This window comes from Morone saxatilis, unplaced genomic scaffold (assembly GCF_004916995.1).
Source record: "Morone saxatilis isolate NCDOM2014 unplaced genomic scaffold, NCSU_SB_2.0 Contig17, whole genome shotgun sequence".
Classification (NCBI taxonomy): domain Eukaryota; kingdom Metazoa; phylum Chordata; class Actinopteri; family Moronidae; genus Morone; species Morone saxatilis.
In genome coordinates this window covers 28197655-28222605 of record NW_023339729.1, presented here as the reverse complement: position 1 = coordinate 28222605, position 24951 = coordinate 28197655, and the positions used below count along the sequence as shown (strand labels likewise).

Sequence of the window (24951 nt, the reverse complement as noted above, 5' to 3'; positions counted from 1 at the left end):
TATAGTCGCCTTTTTCAAGATTTAAGGGTCCAGTTTGTAACATGTATGATGCTCTACAGGCAGAAATGGAATATAATATTCATAAGTATGTTTTCTTTGGTGTATAATCACCTGAAAATAAGAATGGAAGAATGATTGTATTTTCGTTACCTTAGCCTTTGTTATCTACACAGGGAGCGGGTGCCACTAAATCCTACACGTCTTTTAAGATCATTTCCTCTTTTTTTTTGCATTTTGGCTTTTGTTTGACAGTTGACATAGTAGAGAGACAGGAGATAGAGAGAGGAGTATGACAACAAAGATCCCCGGCTGGACATGAAAGCAAACTATTAGTGGAAGAACATTACTCACATACATAAAAATAAATCACCTGCATTTCAGAGACCATGTCCCAGTCCCTACCATACAGTCTTGGAACTGTGTTGCTTAGCCGCGTTATTCATAAAAATACTTGTCCGTTAGTCTTTGTCTGTCTGTCTCTGTCTCTTCATGTTCTGTGCTGACCCTCTGTACTCTGTGTCCTGTCCTGAGACTCTCTTAGCTCTTTCCTCTCTATTGAATTACCCCTCATCAGCACTTTCCAGCATTGTAGAAGGACGAAGGAGGGCGCGGAGAGGTGGCGAGGATAACACACTGACAAGATTTGTCGTGGGGAGAAAGGGTCAGGAGAGGAAGATAGGGAGATGCAGAGATACATATGGATGGGTTAATGTAAATGAAATGGCAGTAAATAAGGTCAGGCAGGCCAAGAGTGGACAAAATTGGAGACAGGAAGAGGAATTGAAGGGGATAATGAAGGAGTAACAATTTTATTAACAGAATAAACAAAGTGGCTGGAGGGAACAGAGAGGATCAGAAACCTGTGTATTGTTTGTATGCTCATAGTTGTAAGCGGCCATAAAAAAGTGTTAAATAACTATTTATTCTTAAATAAGAGAAAGAGACAATTCAAAAATGAATACATATGCAGAGATGCATACATCCAATAGATGCATGAATAGATATTTGAAACACAGAGCTTTACAGATCAAATTGAAGAAAGGGAGAAAGACAGTGACAGACAGAGAAAGAGAGAGGCCTGAATTAAATGTGTTTTTAATTACCAACTTGCTATTCAGCAACAGGTGGTGCATTAAGTCATGGCAGGGGTAGAGGCAAGCCACAGCTGTGTGTGTGTGTGTGTGTGTGTGTAAGGGGGGTACTAATATCACTGGGGTATCCCTTGTCTACTCACCCAAAGATTGGCACATATTAGCCCTAAAAATAAACATGGGGAAACCTGTGACTGTACTGATAGGAAACTGCATTTGAATATTAGATATGTGCTTGTACAGTGAGGACTCAGTCACCTACTGTAAGAAGCAGGGTTCACAGCTTTTCAGTGTAACCCTTTTTTTAGCCTGTAATTTGTACCTTATCATGTGGTATACGTTCTCAGTGTAAATCCACATGTATACAAGACTAGATCAATAATTGTATAGGCTTGTTGTTTTCAACACCACAACTGGTGAAGGAACGATGAAACGTCTGCATTTTGGAGTGACTATCACCTGTTGATTTTTGGTCTAGAATCTGAAAACTTTTAGAAATAATTACTAATATCATTAATTTTGTTACAGCATCTTGGTCTAGATGGATGTTGGTGTCTGTTTGGTCTCTGTGTGATCAGTAGACAGACTGGTCCAGTTTGGTGCAGAGGCTGGAGGTGTTGGGAGGCAGTCAGCCTCTACCAAAAGAGGAGAAATGCAACTCATGTTAACTAACAGTTGTGTGTTCTTAGGAATGTAAAAACAGAACAAATGAAGTATAGATGTGGAAACTTTAAAGGTGTTTAACAAAACATTGAGTAACAAAAGTTATGTAACTATTTTTTAATGCTGTTGAGTAATTAGTTTCCATAGGTAATGAGCAACTGATGTTCCAGTAACTTACATAACATTAAGGAGTTTGCGGTTCTCAGTTTGTGCTTGTTCAGGTTGGAGACTTAACTACAGCACCCCTAACAACCTCATGAGTTCAGTTTAGGCCATTCTGTACAGTAGAGTGGGAGAAGGAAGCCCCAGTCTATGCCAAATGTGCATGACTGCACTGCAGGCGCTGGTTATAGTGGTATATTTAGTGCTAATGTTACGGCTGGTGTGTGTGGGCGAGTGTGGGAGATGGTGAGTTTTAAAAGGAATACACCAAGTTGTTGGGAGTTTGGCTTGTCACACAGCCAACCTGTTAAGTAATGAGAAACCAAATCTTCTATGTTTTCCTGGTAGATTCCAGTTAGTCATGCTGATTGTTTAGTGTGCTCTATGTTTAGGGACAGTGGGTGACTAACATTAGCTCTGTAGTGAGAAAATGAAAACTTCATGAATTTAAACTTAACATAAAACATATAACACAATCACTAGAAGTGCACCCAAACTATGTGTAGTGCCAAAGTACAGGTCCTTATTACTCACACTGTTGCTATAGACACAATATATTTATATATTTTAGACACAACACAATTGTTAAAGGCCCTGCAAACCCACACAAGAGTTTTCAGTTAATCTGATTAAATAGATGTATGCTCAGGTCAAAGTTGGGCAGGGCTGTGCGGGGTATTACCTGAGGTCACCAAACTCACTGCACCAATAAGAATGACAAAGATGTAACTGTCGTACCGTGGCATGTACAGCAAAGCTAAAAGAAGGGCGTGTGAGATACATACCTGTGTAGGTGTGCTTATAGTTGTGTAGGGTTTGGTCATAAACACCTTCAGCTGTGAGGAAAACATTTTTTGGAGGTTCTTCTTCTATTTCAATTTATCAACACATAGCCTACTACTAACTATGGTATGTCTGATGAGCTGTTGGCACCTTGCATGGCCGTCTGCTATCAGTGTATGGATGTGTGTGACATGTAGTGTAAAGCGCTTTGGGTGTCTGGAAGAAAGGCGCTACATAAGTGCAGTCCATGATAAAACATGAACACACAGCAACAGATTTTTCATTACAATTGGAAATGTTTGGGCTACAACCACATGAGTGTCTGACTTTCCGAAAATTAGCTTGGACACTAAACAAATACTTACAATAATTTAATTTCCGCATAGAAACCCTATTCTTGTGATTCTAAAACAACTGTTTCCAGTTCTACTTCAAAGGCAGTAGATATTCTTGTCATGAAATGTCAAATGTATATGTATGACGTCTGTGTAACTGTATTGGACAGAGAGGTCCCTTTATGCTCCCAGTTAGCATTTTGTTTTGGTAATTTGCAGGTCAGAGGATGTCCAGGCATTAAATGTGTTGTCTAGGTTGTCAACATCATTACAATGACTATATTTCAATTCGTAGTTAACCAACAATTATATGTAACACACATTTAAAACCAAATGGAGCCCAGTTTTAACCTCGAGACATAGATGTCTTCTGATCTGCAAATCACCAAATCAGAGCTAACTCCTGCTGGTCATTATGCATTAGATCCCTTTCCGCATTACATGCCCTCGGGACAAAAACAGTCTATGCCACTTAAAGTCATTGTTCAACAAAATCCTACAAAAATCATAACTCATGTCATATCCATAATAATAAACTATGACGAGTTATTACTTGCAGGTAATGATAATGTTCCTTAGCTCTTAGTTCGGTTAGACAACTGCACAGGACACTATGTATTATCTTATGTAATGTCCTTCTCAATTTACACACAATGTATTAGGTTAGCAGAGCTTTTTTTGTCTAAGAACTTTGCCAACCATACTTGTATACATTGCTGTCTTTTAAAAAAGGACATGTTAAAGTAAAGTAGTTCAGTGGACATCAGATTTTGGAAAAACATTCCAGTTGTAGCCCCGGTATTATAGAAACAGAGTGATGTTACCCTTCGACATAAAGTTTTAGTATTTAGATTAGCCCCGTGCTCAGCTTCACCTCTTCCCGTTTTTACTTTCCTTATAACGTCTCTACGGTAACCAGCTGTCAACATGGTAAACACAAGCTGTGTGTTTGATGAGACTTTCTGTCACTCTCACTTCTTCTGTTTCTCTGCGTGTGTATATGTGTGTGTTTTGGTACCTGTTTGTCTGTCAACTTAACGGCTTATTAGATTTCATCCGCAGGCGTTTTACAGTGTACTTTTGTTTCAAAGTTATATTCCAAGGCTAGCATGCAATACACTATATACAAGCACAGCTACAGTACACTCTGTTAAACACACACACATAACCTCACGTATACACATTCACAATCCGCAAATTCTCTCTTATACACACACGTAACCAAGCACAACAGACACTAGCAGCTGGCCTGACCTTGAAGATAAATACACCCTTGAAAAATGTTTCTGCAATTCATGGCTGGCAATGGTCTGTTATACGAGCAGTGTTTCAAAGGATCCATCTCAGGCTGCATGAAAATAGATATGGAGTCAATATGTGCTGCACACACACACACACACACTCCTCTATGCAGCATCACACTCTATTGCACTCTATTATACACACAATGAGAACTCAGACTGTATAACACAAGAAAATATTCACACCCACACAGTTTATTCCTTGTACACACTCCTACATTGTCTTTCCATGTGCCCTTTCTTGTAGTTGATTAAGTTTTTTCTGTTTGCACACTAATAAGTTGAGTGTGACCTGACCGACTCACAGCTCTGAAACATTCACATAAACGCTTTTATCTAAATGCAAACAATAAGTCACAGAATTGCAGTGAACACAACGCAGGGAAAACGCCTTCAACACACCTGGTTTGATTTACTGAAGCGTGTAACTGCTGTAATCCCTATCCCTCTCATTTTAGTCAATCTGTGTATGTAGTCAGTGATGAAGTGACTCAGGCTGGTACTGAAGCTCAATGTGGCTGTGGTCTTTATTTGGGAAATGCAACTATAAGCAAGAGGTTTGCTGAGCGATTGTGTGTGAATATGTTGACATACAGTATGATAGTGTTCAGAGAGTCTGAAGTAGACCCGACACCACAAAGACAGATCAGGTGGATCAAGATTGATTAGAACTTCTAACCACAATCAGTAACCTGTGTTTCATCTTGAGCACTTAAAAACTGTTAGATTAGACAATAAATCAGGGTTCTCTCTATCTTTCACACACACACACACAAACACACACACACACACACACACAAACCTCCAGCACAGCAACAACTTTGCTGACATCTAGTGTTATACGGTTTAATCACCTCCGATTTAATGTCAGAACCGTGTCCCCTGATTTTTATTCCAGTTATTTCCCCTCTGATTAATTTCACCAATCACCAGCCGTTATCAGTGTTCACCTATAACTGTCAACTACAAGAGAAGGGTGAGAGGTAAACACTGTGCCATGAAGTGTTTGTGTAAGGATGGGTGTGTCTACGTAAGTGATTTGGAGAATGTGAACGTTCTGCTTCAGGTGAGATAAGACGGGAGAAAAGAAAGCAAGAATGTCAGCACAATCTGCAAAAAATATGTTAAAAATAGTGTATACCACATTTTAAAGCATAATGCACATGAAAATGTTTATCCCACCAATATATTTCGCAAACAGAAACTTGATAGCAGGCTTTCTTTAACTGACTCGCTGGGAATTAAGTTATTCTACTATGCATTTATTATGAATTAATTAATTTAGTTTGACACCTTAGATTATTACCTGAAGGCAACAAAGAACAGCTGAGGCGCAGACTGGCACAGACAACAAACCTAGACTGGCGAGGACCAGAAATCAAACCTACTGGCGGCCGTGGATGATTAATTGGTTGGGTTTCAGTTTTATTTAAAGCTGCTCTTATCAATATTTTAAAAAGGGGTCAAATGACTGTATCATGTGATGGGTGCCCCTCTAACTGATGAACCCACATATTATTATCACATTTCTCAATGTTGCTCTATGTTTTGGTTTAATTTCTTGTGACTTCACTGTTTTGATTGATGACTGATTGACTGATGCAGCAGGGAGCTGTTTTCAGCCAAAAAGCTCTGATAAACCAAATCTGATAAACCAAATCTGACTACACCAAACACAACAGACGTTAGCGACAACCTGGGGAACAGTCAGATGTTCCCTCAAAAGTGATAGACTCTATGAAGAAGTGAAGACTGATATATCATGTTCAAAACAGAATGCTTAAACTGGAGTAAGCTTGTGCTTTATTGTTTGTGGGAGGCTGGGAGAGGCTGCCAGTAGTCAACAACGATTTTGCTTGTTCACAGTATTTACACTAATCAGTCAAATTCAATGTGGGAGCGATTTGGGATTGATGTTAAAGACGTGCTCGTGGTGCCGCTATGCACAGACTCCGGAGGAGACTGCTCTTGAGGTGACTGTGAACTCTCAAATAAGGCAGAAGCTCTGTAAAAATAACCAGCGAAAGGCCACTTCTTGAGAAGTGCTTAGAGAGTCCCAAGGCATGACGTGACCCAAAGGTTTCTATTTTTAAATCTGCTTTTAAAAACTAATTTACAGTAGGTGATTTAGGTACAGTGCCCTCTTTAAACAAGGGAGAAAATGCAAAAAAAGGTTAAAAATAACTTATTTATATCCATTATTTTAATGGAAACATTAACAGCCACCGATATAGTGTTTACTGCATATTGACACACATAGAGATTAGATACATGTGAGGTTATGTCTGTTAGTTTGCCAAAACAGCTTCTTTGTAAGTTTTTTTTAACTCTTTTAAACTCTTAACTCTTCTGAAGGGGAAGAAGTGTTTTCTGTCTGATATGCTGCCAAAACTAATCATATACCCTGCGGGGCCCTTCCTCACCTGTGCAAACCCTCTGTGGACACACCCATGGCTAATTCCGGTGAACCTGGTTTCCAAAACTAGCTCTTTCCCAGTTTGTCACTCTCATTAAATATGGCACACATGCTGCTGATGCCAAGAAAGCCTGTGTGGCAAGCAATCACAAATCCACGTGTACCAAGAGCAATGTAAACAACAGAAACCTGTAAACCGTTAAAAACCAAGCCCTGAATCCAAAATCAAAGGGTATTGTACTGCATTTTCCCTTCGCTGGCACTTCAAAGCTGTTCCAATATGATACTCATCTGTATCATAGTTGATTGTGTATAATAGTGCCAAATGATAGATGCTTAAGTTGTGCTCACCATAATAAACAAAAATGTAATGGGTCAGATCACTCAAATCAAAAACCAAAGTTTTTTTTTAAATTTTTCAAATGTAATATTTTCAGTATTTTGAGCATCACACACAAAAAGTCTTTGCCACAACGTGTTTATAAAAAAAAAAGGTGAGAGACAGTTTTTTCAGTGATTTGAATGAACTGACCCTTTAACATAATCCTACCTAGTTCTCTGTTTCTAGTAGTCTACCTTATTTCAACATCAGCCTGTAAAAAGCTGTATACTGATGGAAACACACATCATACCTGCCGTCTGCCACCTGCAGCCCATGTAAGAGACTTTCCCTGCCCTTGCCGCAACTTGTATAAGGCACCGAACCGCAGATGAGCGCACATCCCCTGGTCTTTTTAGGGAACTTTCGCTTCCTGTTGCCTGTTTCCGCACAGTAACGCCTGCAGACAGTTTTGATTCGCAGTCAGTCAGTGCAGCCTGCGGTGTTTCCAACTAAGACCTCTGTAAGAAGCGCCTTTCTCCGCACGGAAAGTTAAAGTTTCTCCGTCTGTCTGCAATCAGTAAACTGTGCGCAACATCATGTCGCAGCAGCAGCATTTACGGGACGAAAGGTGAGTGTGTTGGACGGAAAATCACCAGTAACTGTAGCCATTAATGATTTAATCGATAGTTTTATAGCGATTACAACTGGTAGTAAACGCATCGGAATTGTATTGCCTTACTAGTAATAATATCACAATATAAGAGACAGAGAACTGAGATGTAACCTAATAACTTATCTCAGTTCACTTTTTCTATGATCCCTGCACCTGGAATATAAAGGGTAATGAAACCAAGGGCTGACCTTTCTGCGGATGCGCAGTGTTTGTGCAAAATGTGTCGCTCTGCAGCTCAGTTTTATGCTCCTTCTTGGGGGAAAAAAAGATGTCTAAGTAATGTGTTGTTTATTGTAATTTAATTAGCCTGTATGTTTCATTGCCGTTTTGCTGCTGTCATAGATAGATCTCTGCAGAACATGTAGCCTCAGATGAACCGTACAGGCAGATCTCTTGAGCTATCTGACTTTAATTCTGCTTAAAAAAATGTTTAATCTATTTAACATTTAATATTCTAAACACGAATGTTTAAAGTCTGATCTGATGAATTGAAAATAAGTGAATAATGAAATCCAGCAATACCTTGCAGGGCTAACCTTGGAAATTGGGGTTTAAGTGAATATAATATGATAACCAGATTATCTTTTACTCAGTGACTTTGATCAACTGCCTCATAACATCCCTATCAGCGCCACAATTGCTGATATTGAGGAGAAGAAAGGCTTCATTGACTACTTTGTAAGTTTGAAACATTACCACAAACTTTATACTGAGCACCGATAAAAAATGAGAAGAGCACAAATCAGTTGCATGCCTCTATTTCTCTCCCAGACGTTTGTGATCGAGGTGAAGACTAAAGGAGGGAGTAAGTATTTCATCTACAGGAGGTACAGAGAGTTTTTCAACCTCCACCAGATCCTTGAGTCCAGATACTCTCCTGAAGACCCAGAGAGACCTGGTCCCAATAACTGCGTCCTGCCCACTCTTCCAGGTGAGTGTGTGTGTGTGTGTTCACAGCACTGATAACTGCAGCGGCATGCAGACAAAACGCGTCACAATATTCAACACGGTGTCAGATTTCACATTGTTCAAATACATGTGTCAGGAGCCCACAGCTCAGCTGACAATTCATTATGCCCTTTGATTCAGATTTTATCTTTTTAAGTCTGACAGACATGAAGAAATCTGTGACTCAAACTATGTTAACAGTCACGGTTTGTACATTTCCATTTTTGTTAAGTTGTTGTAAATTCCTCGTGTGATGAATTGTGCCTTCGGTTACCATGCCAGACTCTGTCCACATAAAACACTTCAGTAGGCTAAACAAAAACAAACCTGCTAGATAGATTTCTGAGAGACAGAAAAAAATACGACAGACTACGTTGCCCAACTTTAACATTTTGACATCGGCACTGCATGAAAAAACACAGCTCCTGATTCAGTTCAGTGAGACAGCTTGAGGTCTGCAGCAAAGAAAACCTGACAAAAAGTCTGACAAACTAGTTAGTAATGGTTTCTATTTCAGGTTGCACTGCTAAACAAACTGTCACTGTAGGTGCTTCACTACAATGAAAACGTACTAATAATTAAAACCCTAATAATAAGGGTTTCATTTCTTTTTTGTTTAGTGAAAATAGAGTGCTGTCAGCAGCGCTTCTGTAATTTCCAGTTTCACAGTGATGACAATGATTTTGTCGTGTCAGGGCTTTGCTGCTGACAGAATACAGAGGGAACATTGTACTTTACTGCATCATTTCTGCCTTGTCACTCTGTAACCTTCACCTTCAAATGCACACTCATTCTGCTCCACTTCATGCATATAGAGAGAAACAGACTGGGTGTATGTTGACAGCTGGCTGAATTTTCTCCCTGTGGCTGGAAGAACTGAAACCCATCTGAATATGGTTTTAAAAGTGAGGCTCTGCCACATAGAGTTGCCACACATCAGATACCATAAATCAAACATGCATACCACCTGTTGTGTCCCTAATCTGAATGGATTGAGGCATTATTGGATTTGCTCGATGAATTTAGGGACACATTAGTTGCAGGTGGAATCAAGGGTAAAGAATAGCGAAGAATAATTACTGCTTTGGCTCTTACAGGTTTGATGACAATTTAGCTGCCAGTTTAATTTGAACTTACTTGTCCGTAAATCCAATTCTGTTCAAGTCACAAGGGTGTAATGAACATATTTTAGGCAAATGTGGCTGAATAATAATGTGAAGTTGAGCACTGAAAACTGCTGTGTTACAACACTAGTTGTACTCCAGTGAGATATCTGCTGTCTGAAGGGTAACATCTGCTCTCAAAACATGTATTTGGTAGAATGAGAATTATTTGTAAAGCATACTATAATAAGTGTGAATATCTGGAACCAGTCTGGTCCTGATCATGATACAAAGTCATTAATATTGGGAATTTACTAATACTGAGTCCTGAATCTGATATATATTTCCCTTAATGTTGAATAAATCACATACTTCTTGATTCAAATTCTGAAGGCTCTGGTTCAAAAGCTTTTAAGTTTAAATTGCTGAGATCTGTTGTGGTGTTGTGTAGGAATGTAAAGATACATCACAAGATGGTTAAATCGAGATACAAATATGTGAAGATTCAAATCGGTGAGATTCAAAATTAATTGTGAATCAGTCGTGGTATCAAGGCGCAAAAACTTTCGTTTCACTTCAAAAAAGGTCTTTTTTGGAACATCTCCAATATTAATAAGTCCCAGAAGGTCAAAATGTTAACATCTTTACAAACTTCCTTCTATTCAACTCAGTGATCCTAATGTAATGTCTCCCCCCAAAAGGTCTTTAAAGCTTTTCGAAATAAAACTCTTCTTTTAGATATGCCTGTAGCAAAGTGTCATATTGTCCGGCTAAATGTCAAAAACTCATCATAGTGCCACTAGGAGTATATCTTACAAGGTCAGTTTAAAAGCTTATATCAGAAGACAGTAATAAATAAGTATAATCCACAGTGACATTCAGAATAGTCAGAAAATAGCAGATGGTATAGGGGGACCGATGAACGCCACAGGGAAAATACAGAGACAAACTGTAAGGAAAAACAGCCACGTTGAAGGGTAAGGGTTTGGGAGAGATGAGAGACATTCATACAACTACTGTATCTGCTTTCAAGCTGCTTATCCTGGGCAACAACTTCTGCGGGATCCCACCATCGTGTCCATTTTTGCCCTGGATCTCCCTGGTCAATCATGCCTGGTGCACCTCTAAACTGAGGCAGCAAGGAACTCACTTAGTTGGTGGTGCTTTAAACACCTCATGCGGTTTAGTAAGTAAATGGTAAAACATTTATATAGAGCTTTTTTTTTCAAAGAAAGACACTTTGCTCTACTGCTCTCTGTCTCCTGAGCCGCAGTAGCTGCAACCAGATACAAGGGTTCGTCAGAATCTGTAAATTCACCAGCCACCCTGCAGATAAAACTTATCTTGGCTGCTATTGCCTGGTGTATCATTCCCGAAGAGCCTACTTAGCGTTCATAACTATAAAGCTAGTTCATAACACTAGGTCATGAGATATGTTAGTAGCCATGATGGTGGTGTTTACATCCTAGTGTTCCCATGGAAATCTCTGGAAACTTGTGTCCCTTTCCTCCACCATCATCATCTTCGCCTGAGCACAATAGATATCTGAAACTGAAACTGAATATGACTGGTGACAATGAGACCCCAGGGCATTAGCTATCCATCAGCTTGGCAGGTCAGCTTCATGGGACCACATGCTTCTATCAACCAGCAAACTGATCCAAAGATCCTTTACCAACAGTCAGCTGGTAATCTAGTATCTTTCAGTCAGTATAGGCTCAAATAAGTGTGGACAACATCAGCATACACCTGCTTCATATGATGTATTATTGGAAGTAGTTTGAGAATTCTTTTTTTTCTAAGTAGTTTCTGATTTCTTCCATGCTCTCCGTGTTTTTACAGTCCTGCCCACAGGACACTATGGAAGTGACATAGTTTTATGAACTCTGAGTATGAACGATCTTACAAACAAGTTTTTAACAGCAGAGCAGCGGTCCAACATACTGCAGAGCAGCATGGGGCTAACTCCAGTGTGACTGTTTAGTTATGATTGAACTCATGCTCATTCTCTAATAACCCTTCTGTCATGGCCTCTATTGAGCTACAGAGATGCCTAAAGATTTAAGGATAAGAAAGTTTGTTGATTTTTGCTTAAGAAAAAACTATTTGTCAGCAGTGCTGACTACTAAAGCCCCTGGGAACAGCATTGTTCTATAAAGCTGACAAGGAGTTCAATAAGGACAAATCAGAATGAGTGAGAGAGAGAGAAAAAAATACACCCAGAAGAGCATGTGTGGACATTTAATAATCTAAGATAATGGGAAGTCCAAAGAAGGAAAGTCATTGGCCTATGCCTGAGAACTGTCGTTAAAGAACATTTAGTACTGCGAGGAAGCTACTTGACTGGCCACAATCAAACAAAAACTTTAAATTAGAAAGAGTCAGCCGGTAACACAACGAGCCACAACCTGAGTGCCAGTTAAAGATCATCAAGTCATTAACACTTTACATGATTTACAAGATTTTCACTTGACAACATCTATTCAGGACTCAATGCTGTGCTGCATAATGTCTGCGTTTGTCCTCTTGTCCTCATCTGCCAGTTGGCTCCAGTTTTATTCAGCAGCTCATTGTTTTCCCATAAGTCAGTCTATCTGGGAGCTGCCGTCGGTGTCTGTATTGATTATCGGAGGCTGGAAACCAACATCTGCACCAATAAAAGCCCGAAGGCTTTGAATGGGTGGCTCAGATCATCGATTTAGGAAAGATGAGGACAGAGTGAGGTGTGTGTGTGTGTGTGTCTGTGTGTTTGTGTGTGTGTATATAAATCACCTCGAGATGGTGAATCAGGTTACACTTTGCACTGTAATCACACTTCAGTCGCATACAGATTTATTTCTGTTTGAACTCAAATGGCTTTAGTTTAGCTATCGACTTGTTAACAGTGTTGAACAAATGAAACATTATATTTGGTTTAATGTCCAGTGTCACATTACTACAAGTGTTATATACAGCATTGGTGCAGTAGAAGTACTGTAATCAGACCACAAGAACCCATCTCATCTACTCCCCAAAGAGTTACATTACCGATGCGGAAAATTAAATAAAACATTCTTTGGATACTTCAAAGGAAAAATGCATTTACATTACACAGTCACAACTTCAAACATAAGGTGTTATCTCTTGGACAATCAAGTACTATTATTTTTATTTTTTAATTAAAGATTTAAATTTGAAGAAGTCAGCAGACGCCTGTGGATTCTCAAGTCGTATAGCAAAAAGACTAATGGTGTGTTTACATAGGAGGCGTTTCTGCAGCGTACATCAGTCTTCTGTCTGACCGAACAGATACGCTTCTATTTTAAAAGACCAAGTAAGTAAGTATTTGGTCGTAAATCAAAGTAATGAACAAAGTCAAAAAACAGCAGTGTTTCTGTTGTTTAGGCTACGTCTTGCAACAAAGGCAATATTTTATGCATGCACTGTAAAAACTCTAGCATTACAGCATCACTGTAGTCTATATGGTGGGTTTCATTAATGCCAAGTTTAGAGAAAATTAACAATATTACTGATGTAATACTTAATACTCGTGTGTAGTTACATTTATAAAGTTACTTCATCTGTTTCATCTTTGCACCTGTGGTGTTGTCTTATGGCTGGAGCTCTGCCACATCTGAATCCTGTCACCAAACCATTAATACAAGGCTTTCACTGTTCTCTGATCTCTTTACTGTTTTCTCTGCTCCTCTCTGGTCTCCCCTAAAGCCCCTCTTCCATCCCTTGATGTTTACTGTGTGCCAAACAGGGGGTAAAGGTACAAATGATTCTTATTCTTGGCTTTTGCTTCAACCTGAGTGGGGTTTGCCATATAGAGTGTGTGTGTGCCAACAGTTGTAGAAATGCATTTCAAAGTTAAAATAAAAAGATTTTTTAAGATGTTTGTACTTATCCCTTATACTTTATCCCCCTAATTTTCATGGTTCAGGTCAAATTTCTTAAATCTATAAAAACAACAACATATGTATCCCAGATGAGAGAAGACCTGAGTTGATAAAAATGTTGATATTGTCATCTGAATTTGTGTATTCTGTGACTTTTAGTCACTTTTAGAATAGTTTATTCAAAATAACCCACTGTAGATGATTGGATTTGTTTCTGTGACAGCATAAATAATTTAAACACATACCCAATCACCAAAGCCTTTATTGAGAAATTTCTGACATAATTTCTTTATAGACTTTAAGGCAGTATCTCTCATAGTCACTTTCGAATTTGAGAAAGTTCTACTTTTTCCACAAACTCTGATTTAGCATCTGCCACTGAGGAGTCTGCTGGATAATATTAGATCTGATGGGTTTAATTGCAGTGCCAGATCTCATCAGGATGGAAAGGGAATAAGAAAGACAGGAGAGAGAAAGGAGGGAGACAGAGGGGAGGATGGGTGATAGGTTGGAGCAACAAAAAGAATGGAAAAGGATATAGGTCTGTTTGGTCACATTGAAACTATTTTGATTAATGGAAATTAATCAATGAAAAAATAACTTAATGCCATACTTGTTTTGTTTCGTCTCTCTGCCTTTGCTTCTTTAAAAAAAAAATATTATTTTCATTTATTTTCAATTTTCAAAATATAACAGAGAGCTGTTATCTTGTAGTCAAATCCCTTCTCTTAGTATCTTGTTTTATCAAAGGTGTAGCCTTTGGGCTAAATGCAACATGGATATTTTAATAGAAAAAAGCAATAGAAAGTATTCTACAATAGATTCAAGGTCAGAACATCTTATTCAGTGAGGCCCCAGCAGATGGTGAGAGGTGAGTGGATGAGAAAATGATTCATCAGCTAGGGAGTAAATGAGTGAATGTGTCTGCAAGTGATTGAGTGAGTTATCGTGCTCAAGAGGGGACGAGACGAGAGAAATTGAGAGAGGAAAGAGGGCTGAATATTGTGGCTGAGGGTCATTAAGACTGTGCTAAATTTGATTTAACAGCAGTGTTAGATGGCCTTGGATGAATTGTTGAGGGTCCTGATTTAGAGCATTAGGAGTCTGCGCTGTGCCTCATAATTTTTGGCTGGACTGGTGTGATATGAGGGCTAAAGTGTAATATGTCACACTCTCAAGAGGGACGTGTTTTCTGGAGAAGCCTTCGTCTAGTTTGGGTCTAGGTTTGACAAAATAAATGTGGTTTAAATTTAAAATATGGCAAAAGCTACACATATTGCAATTGCATATGACATTTCTTTAGAAACATAACTTCAAAAGAGCTGAGTCTTGGGACCAGATGCAGAAATATCTGTGCAGGTGCAAAATAGAGGTAGACATGGCCTTAATCTGTTGCAAAATAATACCTTCAACTGCTCCAATAAGCTCTCAATGAAAATAATGGTAAAAATAAAGTGCCATTTAATTTATTCACACTGGTGAGGCCCTCTAACAAGGCCTAACATGGTCACATGGTCATAACATGCTGATATACTATTTATTCAAGCTGCTGTACCTCAGTCATCATCGTCAAATATCACACAAATAATTATTAGGGATGTAAAAGTATGTCACGAGACAGTCAAATTGCAATACAAATGTTTGAAGACTCAACGTCCTACATCAGTTGCATCAGCAACTGTATCAAGATGCAAATACATCAGTTTCACTTTTACAAAGAAAAGGAAATATAATTTATAAAGAACTGTGAAAAAATCATATTGTGAACTATATCGAATAGTGACTTGAGTGTATCGCTACTTCCCTATCAATCATGATTTAGAATAGCTTAAGTTGAAGTTCAAAAATACAGCCAAAGAAAAATTTTGTTTCCTCACGACTGCAGCCAAAAATCCACAAAACATAAGGCAAATTATTCAAGTGTGTCAAGTGTATAGTGCATCATGTTGCACTAAATTTAAATGCTTGAGATAAATCATATTACAAACATTTATACCTATTAATGGTTCCAGAGAGGCCATCAAGTGTGACTATTTTTACACGTCCACGTTTGCTTGTACGTTTCTTCTTCCCTGCCTTTGTCGGTGCATTGTTTAACTTCTTTGCTCGTTACTGCCACCAACTGTCAATCAGTGGAGTAGCGTAGGAAGGTATGTTGCACATACCATAGCATACTGAACTCACTTTAGAAAAAAATCTGAACTGTAGTACAGTATGTGTGAGCTATGCACATTGTGCATATTCTTCTTCCATAAGTACCATTTACACTATGTGTGCGAATTGATGTAGGTCTTGATCATACATCTGACCCCTGATGATTTCACATCTGCACCGTTTTCATGTTTCTCTTCTAGGAAAAGTCTTCCTTGGCAACAAGCAGGAGATTGCAGAGAGCAGAATCCCTGAACTCAACACGTACATGAAGGTAATCACATTTAATTTTATGCACAGTGTAGTCCTTTATTCTTTATGCAAAGGTTGTTGAGTTGTCGGCATGCTTGGTATCTTCTGCATCAAGCAGTGCAGAAGCCTACAACTTAGTGGGCTGAACGATGCTGTAGGTGGATAAGCACTGACTCGGATATTTCAGCAGTAGTTTGCAGATGGAGCTCAACATGTAGGCGTTGCTGCTCTCTTCTCTTTGCTCTGCCCTGTGCCCACATCACGTCTGACTGACTGTAGTTGTGGGACTTTTGACATGTTTCAGTGTTGCTCCATCGCTAAAAACACGATCAGGTTCTCTTTCTCCCACTCACTCACTTCTCTTTTCTGCTTTACTCTTTTTTCCCGCAACCTACGTGGTTCTCACTTTGCCACACTCTCTCGCCTTCGCTCGCCTTGCACTTGTAATCTTCCTCGCTTCATCTCCTCTCTTTCATCCACTCCTTCTTCCACCCTTCTTGCTCGTATCCCACCACCCTACTTCTCCTTCTCTTCTTCCATCAAACTCCCACTCTCTTTACACCCCTCTTGTCTCCGCGGACATCCTTAACCATTGACCCAGATTTCCCTCTTTTTTCAGTCCCTCCTCCATCTGTTTTCCCCATCTTCCACCTCAAACATCTTTCTTTCGATCATTATTTACTCTATCCTTTCCGTCCTCTCTTGTTATCCAAACCCATATCTCTTGCCTCATTCTCCCTCTCTTCCCAGAGGTTGCTGGGTCTGCCAACATGGCTGTTGCTGGAGGAGGCTCTCAGGATGTTTTTCTACCAGACGGACCTGGACAGCCAGCAAAAACCACGAGCCCTCAGGCGTCTCCGCCCACCTACCCGCAAAGTGTAAGCCCCCGTGCACACATTGCTAATAACCACAAAGAGAGTGACTAGTAGTAATGCTAAACCAAACCCCTTGGGCAGCAGGCCAGATGTGACTAAACATGAATATCTCCACGACAGACAGATTGTTTTTTATCAGAGCTTAAGATCAGAGGAGACAGTACTCCAATTATGCAAAGTGTTTGAGAGTGCCAAGGTGCCAGACTTGGTGAATCAGGTTTAAAGCTGAAGCACCTGCAATTAGAGATGAAAGGGGTTATTTGCTGGCATTTAAGGGCTTGTTTGTGCCCTAAAATTATTTGCATACATTTCTTTATGAATAAGAAATCCTGTGACCTTAGTCCTCAGTCCTTTATCTTTTAAAAGTTGTCATAATAGTATAAATCTAGTGGCAAGCAGTTACCATCCTTTGAAGAAATGGATATAAATTAATGGATTCAAGTTTTGAAATTAAAGTAGTTTTAGCAATTTGGTCTCAGGATCAAACAACTCATATTAGGCCCCTAAAAATAAGGAAAAGGATGGCAGACAGTGGAATACATTTTGAAATGTTTAGACTACTAGATATGTATTAATAATTAAACTGGTAACTTAAATGTATCAACAGTTTTGTTTTTCCCAATTAAGATGTGTAGAAACCGGAAGAGGATAAACAAAAAATGACAAATACATAAATGTATTCAACCAAACAAGTAAACCAATAAAACAACACATAACCAGACAATTACCTATATTAGCAACCATTTTTAATCTGTTAACATGTTAGCTATAGTAAAATTGTCTGAAATATGTTGAATGGTACCAGTGAATTGTACTACAATGATGGTAAATGATACATTATCTCCTAACTCTAACAACTCCTACATATATATATAATATATATATATATACATTGCTGAACATCAGTTCTCTAAAACTTTTGAACTACTAGACTTTTGTAACTTTTAATGGATACTAAGAGTCGAAAGAAAACATTTTGGCAGACTTACATCCATACAACTTTCATTACAGAGCTTTCCATCTTAAGTTGATGAGTGCTATTAAGTCTGTAAATTCAGTTCCCACAGAAGAAACTGAATGGAAATATGCAGGTTAATTAATAATATAATAAGTAATATACTAAGCATGTATGTATCTATGACACACAGTGTGCAGAGATACATCATCTTTACAACAGTTTTGTTCCAGTTTTATGATAAAACCGGGACCTAAACAATCACCTTCTAGCCCCGTGGCAAGAGCTGTGCAGGAAGTTATAAATATTTTGTGTTAAATCACAAGGAGGCTGTCCTGAGTTATGATGTCCCATTTGGCGAATAAGCGCTGCCTTGATTCTTCCATCTTATCTCTGCATCTCTGCCTCACATCATAAATGGATGCAGTTAAGTAGCGAGGAAGCGATGCCGGCAAGGATAGATAAATTTGACATTGAGAAAACTCCGCAGAGACTTATTACCCTTTTTACGGTCTACTTCCCCATTCATAACGGCTACTTTGGCTTCTGATTGGCCCATTTCCCTGGGGTCAGATTACACCAGCAGGAGATGTGGTAAAGGGGGACTCTCTCAACAGGAAATGATGCAAAGGTAGAGTCTCATTACTTCCTCTGCTCTTACATCTGGCCTGACTTTATTTATATGGCTGTATAATCGGTTTGTGTGTTAGAACATTACAAGGAACTGTGACATTTCCTCTTTTGAATGTTGCCACATGATTTTCTTATTGTCCTAGAAGCCATTTTGTCGCATAGTTCCAATGTTTTACAGTTATACAATGTGTGTTTTTTTGATTTAATTTATTTAACCTTGGCAAGAGTTTCCTTGCACCATTAAACTACTGTTCATAGTTTCCTGTTATATCGAGTTGTATTTTTGTTTCCATATTCTTAACACAATTATTCAAAATTTCGACCCAAAACTGGTGCATTTGTAAATTATAATCATTTAATAATAATTCTTATAAGAATAAGAAAATAACATTAATAAGGATTCAATATTCTTAACTAGATGTAGTATCTCAGACACCAATGCACATATTTTTATGAAATGTGTGGGGATGGTGCGTTTCGGTTTGTGGGTATTTACTGTAAGTCTACAGCCTTGCTACTGGCTCGCTTCACTGTCCTAGTTTAGCATGTTAGCATGCTAACATTTGCTACATAGCACTAAACACATAGTACAGCTGAGACTAACTGGATGGATATTTTGCAGGTATTTTGAGCATTAAACAAAGTTTTTAGGTCAGAGGATCCCCAATGTTATTGCAATTCATCCTGAAGGGAAACCTGAATATTTGCACTCACCTGTATGCTAATACATCCAGTAGTTGTTCAAACATTTTACTCTGAACCAAAGATGTCAACAAAATGTGCTGCTAGAGGATAAGTCGGTAGGATTCATCTGCTGGGGACCATGAATGCAATTGCAATTTCATGGCAGTCTATCAAGTAACTGTTAGGCATTTCAGTCTGGAAAAGTTTGGTCGACTGACCGACTGACTGTCATTGCTATCTCTAGAACCAAAGGAATACACAGATTGGGTCCCACAGGGGCTATAATCAAAGGGCGGATAATGCCTCCTGTTATTGATCACACCTGCAACATTTGTAAGGAATGCCTTTTTCCCCTGTATATGTTGTCTTATCTCTCTCCCTGTCTTGTCTTTTAGGAAGACAGTCAAACCAAAGATGGACCTCTTCTCCTCCCCCAGGGCCGAGGTATGTGTAGTAATTTTTTGTTGTTGTTGCTTTGGTTACCATATCCATGGCCACCCACAGAGTAACAACTTTTTTGTCAAACAACCACGCAGAATGCACTTCATCACCCCGAGAAATAGCATGTGATCCTGTCAGCACCCTTAGTGTGATTGCATCTCATGACAGGCACACACACACACACATTAAGGCACATAAAATCTTACACAAACATATCGACTGATGTGACAAATCAATAAGGATGACTTCTTTTTTCACACTAGTCCTTCTCCCTCTTGCCTGTGACTCCGTTGACCTCATCAGTAGTTCCTGCCTCGCTTCACTTCCTTTTTTAATTTCTGTATCCATCTCTCCTATCGTATTAGCACCCCCCCCCGCTTTCTCTCCTCCTCCCTATTCCCTCCCTTGACCACCCATCCCCTTAAACAACCCTTAAGTCTGCCCTTGTTTCTTTTTTCCTCTCCCCTCCCTCTGTCTCTTTTCAAGGTTGCGACCATCTCTCATCCCTCTGTCCCCCTCCTCTTCTTCTCCTTCACATCCTCTCATTTTTATTCTGTTCACGCCCTTTGCTCCAACACCGTAAAAAAAGGAGGAGAAACTGTGTTTATATTCTGTGGTCGTTTTACCTAGAAGGTGTGTGTTTGTTAAGTTGTGCAGCTGGTGTGGTTCAGATGCAGGGATACAGTCAGCTCAGAGGTTAAAGTGGTAATGACCTGCCAATTAAATTCTCCAGAGAGGCAAAAAGAGGCTTTTATTCTTTGTACAATCAGCACAATCCTAGACTGACCTTTGAACACACCTTTGCTTCTATTCTTATGAGGACTCTTATAGACTAACCCTTATAACACTAACTTTAACCGTCGCAACTGTATAACCCAAACCTTTGCCCTGACCTCAGCCTGGCTGTAAATCTGAACTTAATCCTGAACAAAGTAAACCTTCAAACAGCCCTTGGAAGAAGTGAGTGGCCAAAGTCTTCACAAAGATACAAGAGCGCACACGCTCAATTCCAACCACCATAAATGTCTATTTTTAAAATAAACCAATAGTGCCCAGTAGTAACTGTGTGTAATACTCTTTGTGTAGGAGTAATAATGTTGACAGTGTAGTCAGGCTCATGGATTACCTTTACTTTCTGTTTGTATGCTTTGTGGTGTGTAATATATATATATACTGAGATTAATATATTATATAGACTTTATGTGTGTTATTTGGGTGAGTACCTGCATTGCAAACCTCCCCTTTTTAACAAGTACATTTTTGTCTACAATTCAACCCTTAAGTTTATTTTTCTTAAAACAAGTGAGACAATTTTAGAGAAAAGTGCAAACACGCTGCATCTTTATTAGGTCTGTATGTGCTCAAGAAGTTACTTGTTTGTACATTTTTCCTGAATCGACCCTTCAACCATTGTCTGCATCCAGCTCCCTCTCCAATAAGATGGAAATGTTCTTGCAGAGTGAGTGTTTTTGTGTAAGTGGCTATAATCTGGGTGCATGTCTGCAGGTGAAGTGTGTGTGTGTGTGTGTGCGTGTGTGCATGTGTGTTTCTGCAGCTCTTGAACTCTTGTGTGTTTTACCCCCTTGCAAAAGTGTTTAACTTTTCCTAACCTTGCACTAAAGAAAAAGGTATAGCTCTTTCACATGCACACGCACACACACGCACTCTCTCTATCTCTCTCCGTATCTCCCTGCATGCTCCAGTTGTGTTTTATTGCCAAACTAAGAGCAACAACTCCATTTTACTCCTTTCTCTCTCTCTCTCTCTTTCTCTCTATCTGTCTCTCTCTGCCTCCCCTCTCTCCCACACAGAAGTAAAACATTGGTGTACTCTACTCACGAAGCAGCCAACCTACTCAACATTTATTTTAGCTCTCTCTCTCTTTCTCTCTGAGAAAACAGAGTGCTTCTCTGTGTGTTTTTGTGTGTGTCCTGCAGTGAGTCTTTTCAGTGCAGGGAAGTGGCTGTTAAACAACGTCCAAACAATGATCAATGGCTGGTCTGAGCCTGATGGATAAGATGAGAGCGCGGGCATTTGTCACAGTAGAGCTGGTGCAAGCGTTAGCGTTTATGCTACTACACTTCATTCCACTCCACTTAGTATTAGCTCAGGCTTAGCCCCAAACAGCACGATGAGTAATTGTTGTTGGCTATGGCACTATGAGCTTCAAACAAGGTCAATGGGACAGGCTGCTCTCGGTTAGCATGATTTTAACAAAGCACGAGCTGGAGGGCTGGTTTGCCTGATGCAACAAAATTGTGGAGTGACAAAGAAGCAGGGATAGATAGAGGAGAGGAAAGAAGCAGACTGTGTTACAGAGTCAAGAGTGCAAAAATGCAAGAAAAATACATAAAATTAGAAAATTGAAAATTAAGCAGGTCCTAATCGACCGAGGCTCAGCTCGTGTTCTTTTGCAGAGATCCATTAGAGCAGAAATTAGATCCTATTTTAGATAAAGACCTACCAGAGTGAAAAAAGCTGATATGCAGGTACGCTTTGTACTTGAAATATGACCATACAACTCAGATATTCACTTTTATGGATTGAAATTGTGCAGTAGTTAATTGGTGCACATGAATGTGAGCCATTGTGATGAAATGTAGATAAAAGAAAGTTTTGAAGAAATTTGAGACCAGCAGTTTCATGGTATTGCTTTTTAGCAGTCACTTATAGTTTAAACAATGAATATTTGTGTGCATGTTTCTCACAGTTAACTGGGTTTACATATATTCAACCAATCCACTTGTCTATATTTTTTATGTTAACAATAAATCAAATGAGTATGTCTAATGTTAGCCTGTTGTTGCTCACTGTTTTGGTCTCACAGCAAATGAACAGTTTGGTGCACTCTCATCACTCTCTCATATCCAGCAGCAGCAGGAAGCTGTCTTCAGCAGAATAGCTCTGACAGACCCACGGTACCCTGCATGTCAGGCACAAAGTTAGAGACTAGATGGTGAACATAATGGACCATTTAGCAGCTAATGACCCAGCTATCTTTTATGTCTAAAAACTTTATGAGTTTTATAGGTTTTAGGGCTTTATGTCTGTCAGCTTCTTCCGTCTACTCTCTAGCAACCAATACAATCAGTTAATGCAGCTTTATGTAAAGACAAACGATAAAATACTGTTATTACTGATTCCACCATTAATCAATTTACAATTAAGTGCAATTATCAAGTTGAGGTTCGCTTATTATAATCTAGTGTTCAGTGTAACTACTGAACATGCATACAATGTTCAATGAAATCAAATATGTAGCCATTATTTTTGGATTAATGCGGAACATAGGGTTTGCTCATACCTAAATGTAAACTGTAGTTTCTCTGTGTGATAGTTGAGAAGCAGAAGTGACCTGCACAGACACACACACACACACAATCTCTGCAACCTCGTTCTTATATGCATATATACATGCATGTCCTCCTGTGATCCTTCACTCTAGGCCTTCTAGGAAGTGGGCCATCTACTTAAAAAAATACACTTTCATTAAACGTCAGGGAGAGAAAAAAAAACTCAATTCTCATCTCCACCTCCCTATTGCCAGACTAACGAGCTGAGGGTTTAACAAGCTCATTAAGGCGGGGTCGGCGCGAGTCTAATTGTACCGGATGATTGCTCCCGGGGCTGGCTGAACCCAAGGGCTGTGTGGCTACATTTAGAGGCCAGCCCTTTACTGGGCACACAAGGTACACCAACACATAATACCTGCTCTGGATAAACTAGAGTATACATTTAGTGAGTGGAGACAGAACGATCTTATTATTTGCTTGCATGGCTGGTCACATTCTAAAAATGTCATTGCTGAGGCCATTGTATTTCACACATTACCAAAGATAGATTTGTAACTATCCAAAGTGGCCGCATTGAATTCTGGTCTATTGATACTGGTGAAGAAGAAACTGGTTTCTTTGCTTCTTCTATGATAGATTACATTCTGCATGATTGCTGAGTAATGTTGCAAAATGGTGAATCATAGAGTGAAGCTTTTTGATTCATAGGATAATGCCTAACAATTGCATTATTTGTTAGTCTAGGAAACAAATTGTAGTGACAGATCTCTACATCTGGCCAGGTTGTAATAGCCTTGTTTAAAACCTCTGAACTGATGCACACAGCAAAGCCTCTGCACAACTATGCTACACCCACACAGGTAATCCTTTTTCTTTATTTTGATTACACCTCAAGTTTTTATGGGTCCGGACTTTGATTGACACCTCACTTTAGTGTTAGCTTTGTTGCAGCTCTTAGGATGGGAATAACTACAATTTTGACATTCAGCTGAATTCATGTAGTTCATAGCCTTTAGCCTTTAGTTAAATTAATTTGGTCTTGTACTGTCTGAATTGAAGGCTGTTTCCCCGGCTGATGAAACAGTCCATCAATCAGAGCTTAAAAACATAGAACATAAAAATGGAAAATGATGCTGCTGTACAGGTTGTTGTAAGTTGAGTAACTGAAAATGATGTTGGTGGCTATGTCACTCTCTACTGATTAATTGGTGAAAACAACAACAAATTCCATTGCCCTTGCAATCAGAAATCGGCTAGCAGTGTATTGTGATGGACAAACTGTAAGTTGTTTTGCAGTGTGAATAATTGTTCAATGTGTTACTGTTCCTGGTTATGATTGTATTTCCCTTTTCACCCTTTTTTAACTCATTACTTATCTCAAAGTTATTTTATTTTTGATAGCCAGATGCCAGATGCTGAAATAGTATTTGACTGAAGACACTGATACACAATTGCCTCTTTTTATGCAGCTGTTTAAATGGCATACACTCACCCAGTCAGCTACTGTATCACCCACTGCACTGAGTTGTTATAGTTCACTCATCAAGTCAACCACTTAATTAGCCAACTAAACCATTAGTAGAGACACAGAGGAAGACAGGAAGGGTAAAAAAAGAACTAATTGGATGAAAGAAACAGGCTGAAATAGAGACAAAAGGGAAAATGACAAGTAAAAGTAAAGGGATGAAGAGGTGGAACAGTGATGGTGACGACGCGGGGAGAGAGCGATGAAAGGAGGTAAAGAAAGAGGGGGAATTGCTTTGTCACATCATATTTGTGTTTGTGTTGGAGATAGTAGCTTATCGCCTCCAACACATTTTCACATCATCTATAAATTAGAGCCAGCGGCGGGTCAACACTATAATAAAACAGCGTCTGGAATAATGCATTAAAAATAGCAGCCCCGTATTCAAAGAGTGTGTATGTGTGCTGGCGTTGGTGTGTGTGTGTGTGTGTGTGTGTGTAGGCGTGTGTAGGTGTGTGTGTGTG

General features: G+C 39.2%; 2 protein-coding genes across 3 annotated transcripts in view; one reads left to right on the top strand and one right to left on the bottom strand.

The window, feature by feature from the left end:
* Positions 1–24951, bottom strand: part of pvalb7 (parvalbumin 7) — a 34420-nt gene that overhangs the window by 7637 nt on the left and 1832 nt on the right. Inside the window, exon 1 of one of the 2 annotated variants that reach the window (XM_035660679.1) lies at positions 371–516. The exons of the other annotated variant lie outside the window; for it this stretch is intronic. The gene's annotated coding sequence lies outside the window, so the exon portion shown is untranslated. Of the gene's footprint in view, positions 1–370; positions 517–24951 lie in introns of those variants that run through there. 2 annotated transcript variants of the gene reach the window in all.
* Positions 7428–24951, top strand: part of ncf4 (neutrophil cytosolic factor 4) — a 26766-nt gene continuing 9242 nt past the window's right edge. The window contains exons 1-6 of the mRNA XM_035660676.1: positions 7428–7701; positions 8340–8424; positions 8518–8677; positions 16033–16103; positions 16832–16959; positions 19624–19672. Coding sequence (XP_035516569.1) covers positions 7670–7701; positions 8340–8424; positions 8518–8677; positions 16033–16103; positions 16832–16959; positions 19624–19672 — 525 coding nt within the window. The 5' untranslated portion in view covers positions 7428–7669. The remainder of the gene's footprint in view (positions 7702–8339; positions 8425–8517; positions 8678–16032; positions 16104–16831; positions 16960–19623; positions 19673–24951) is intronic.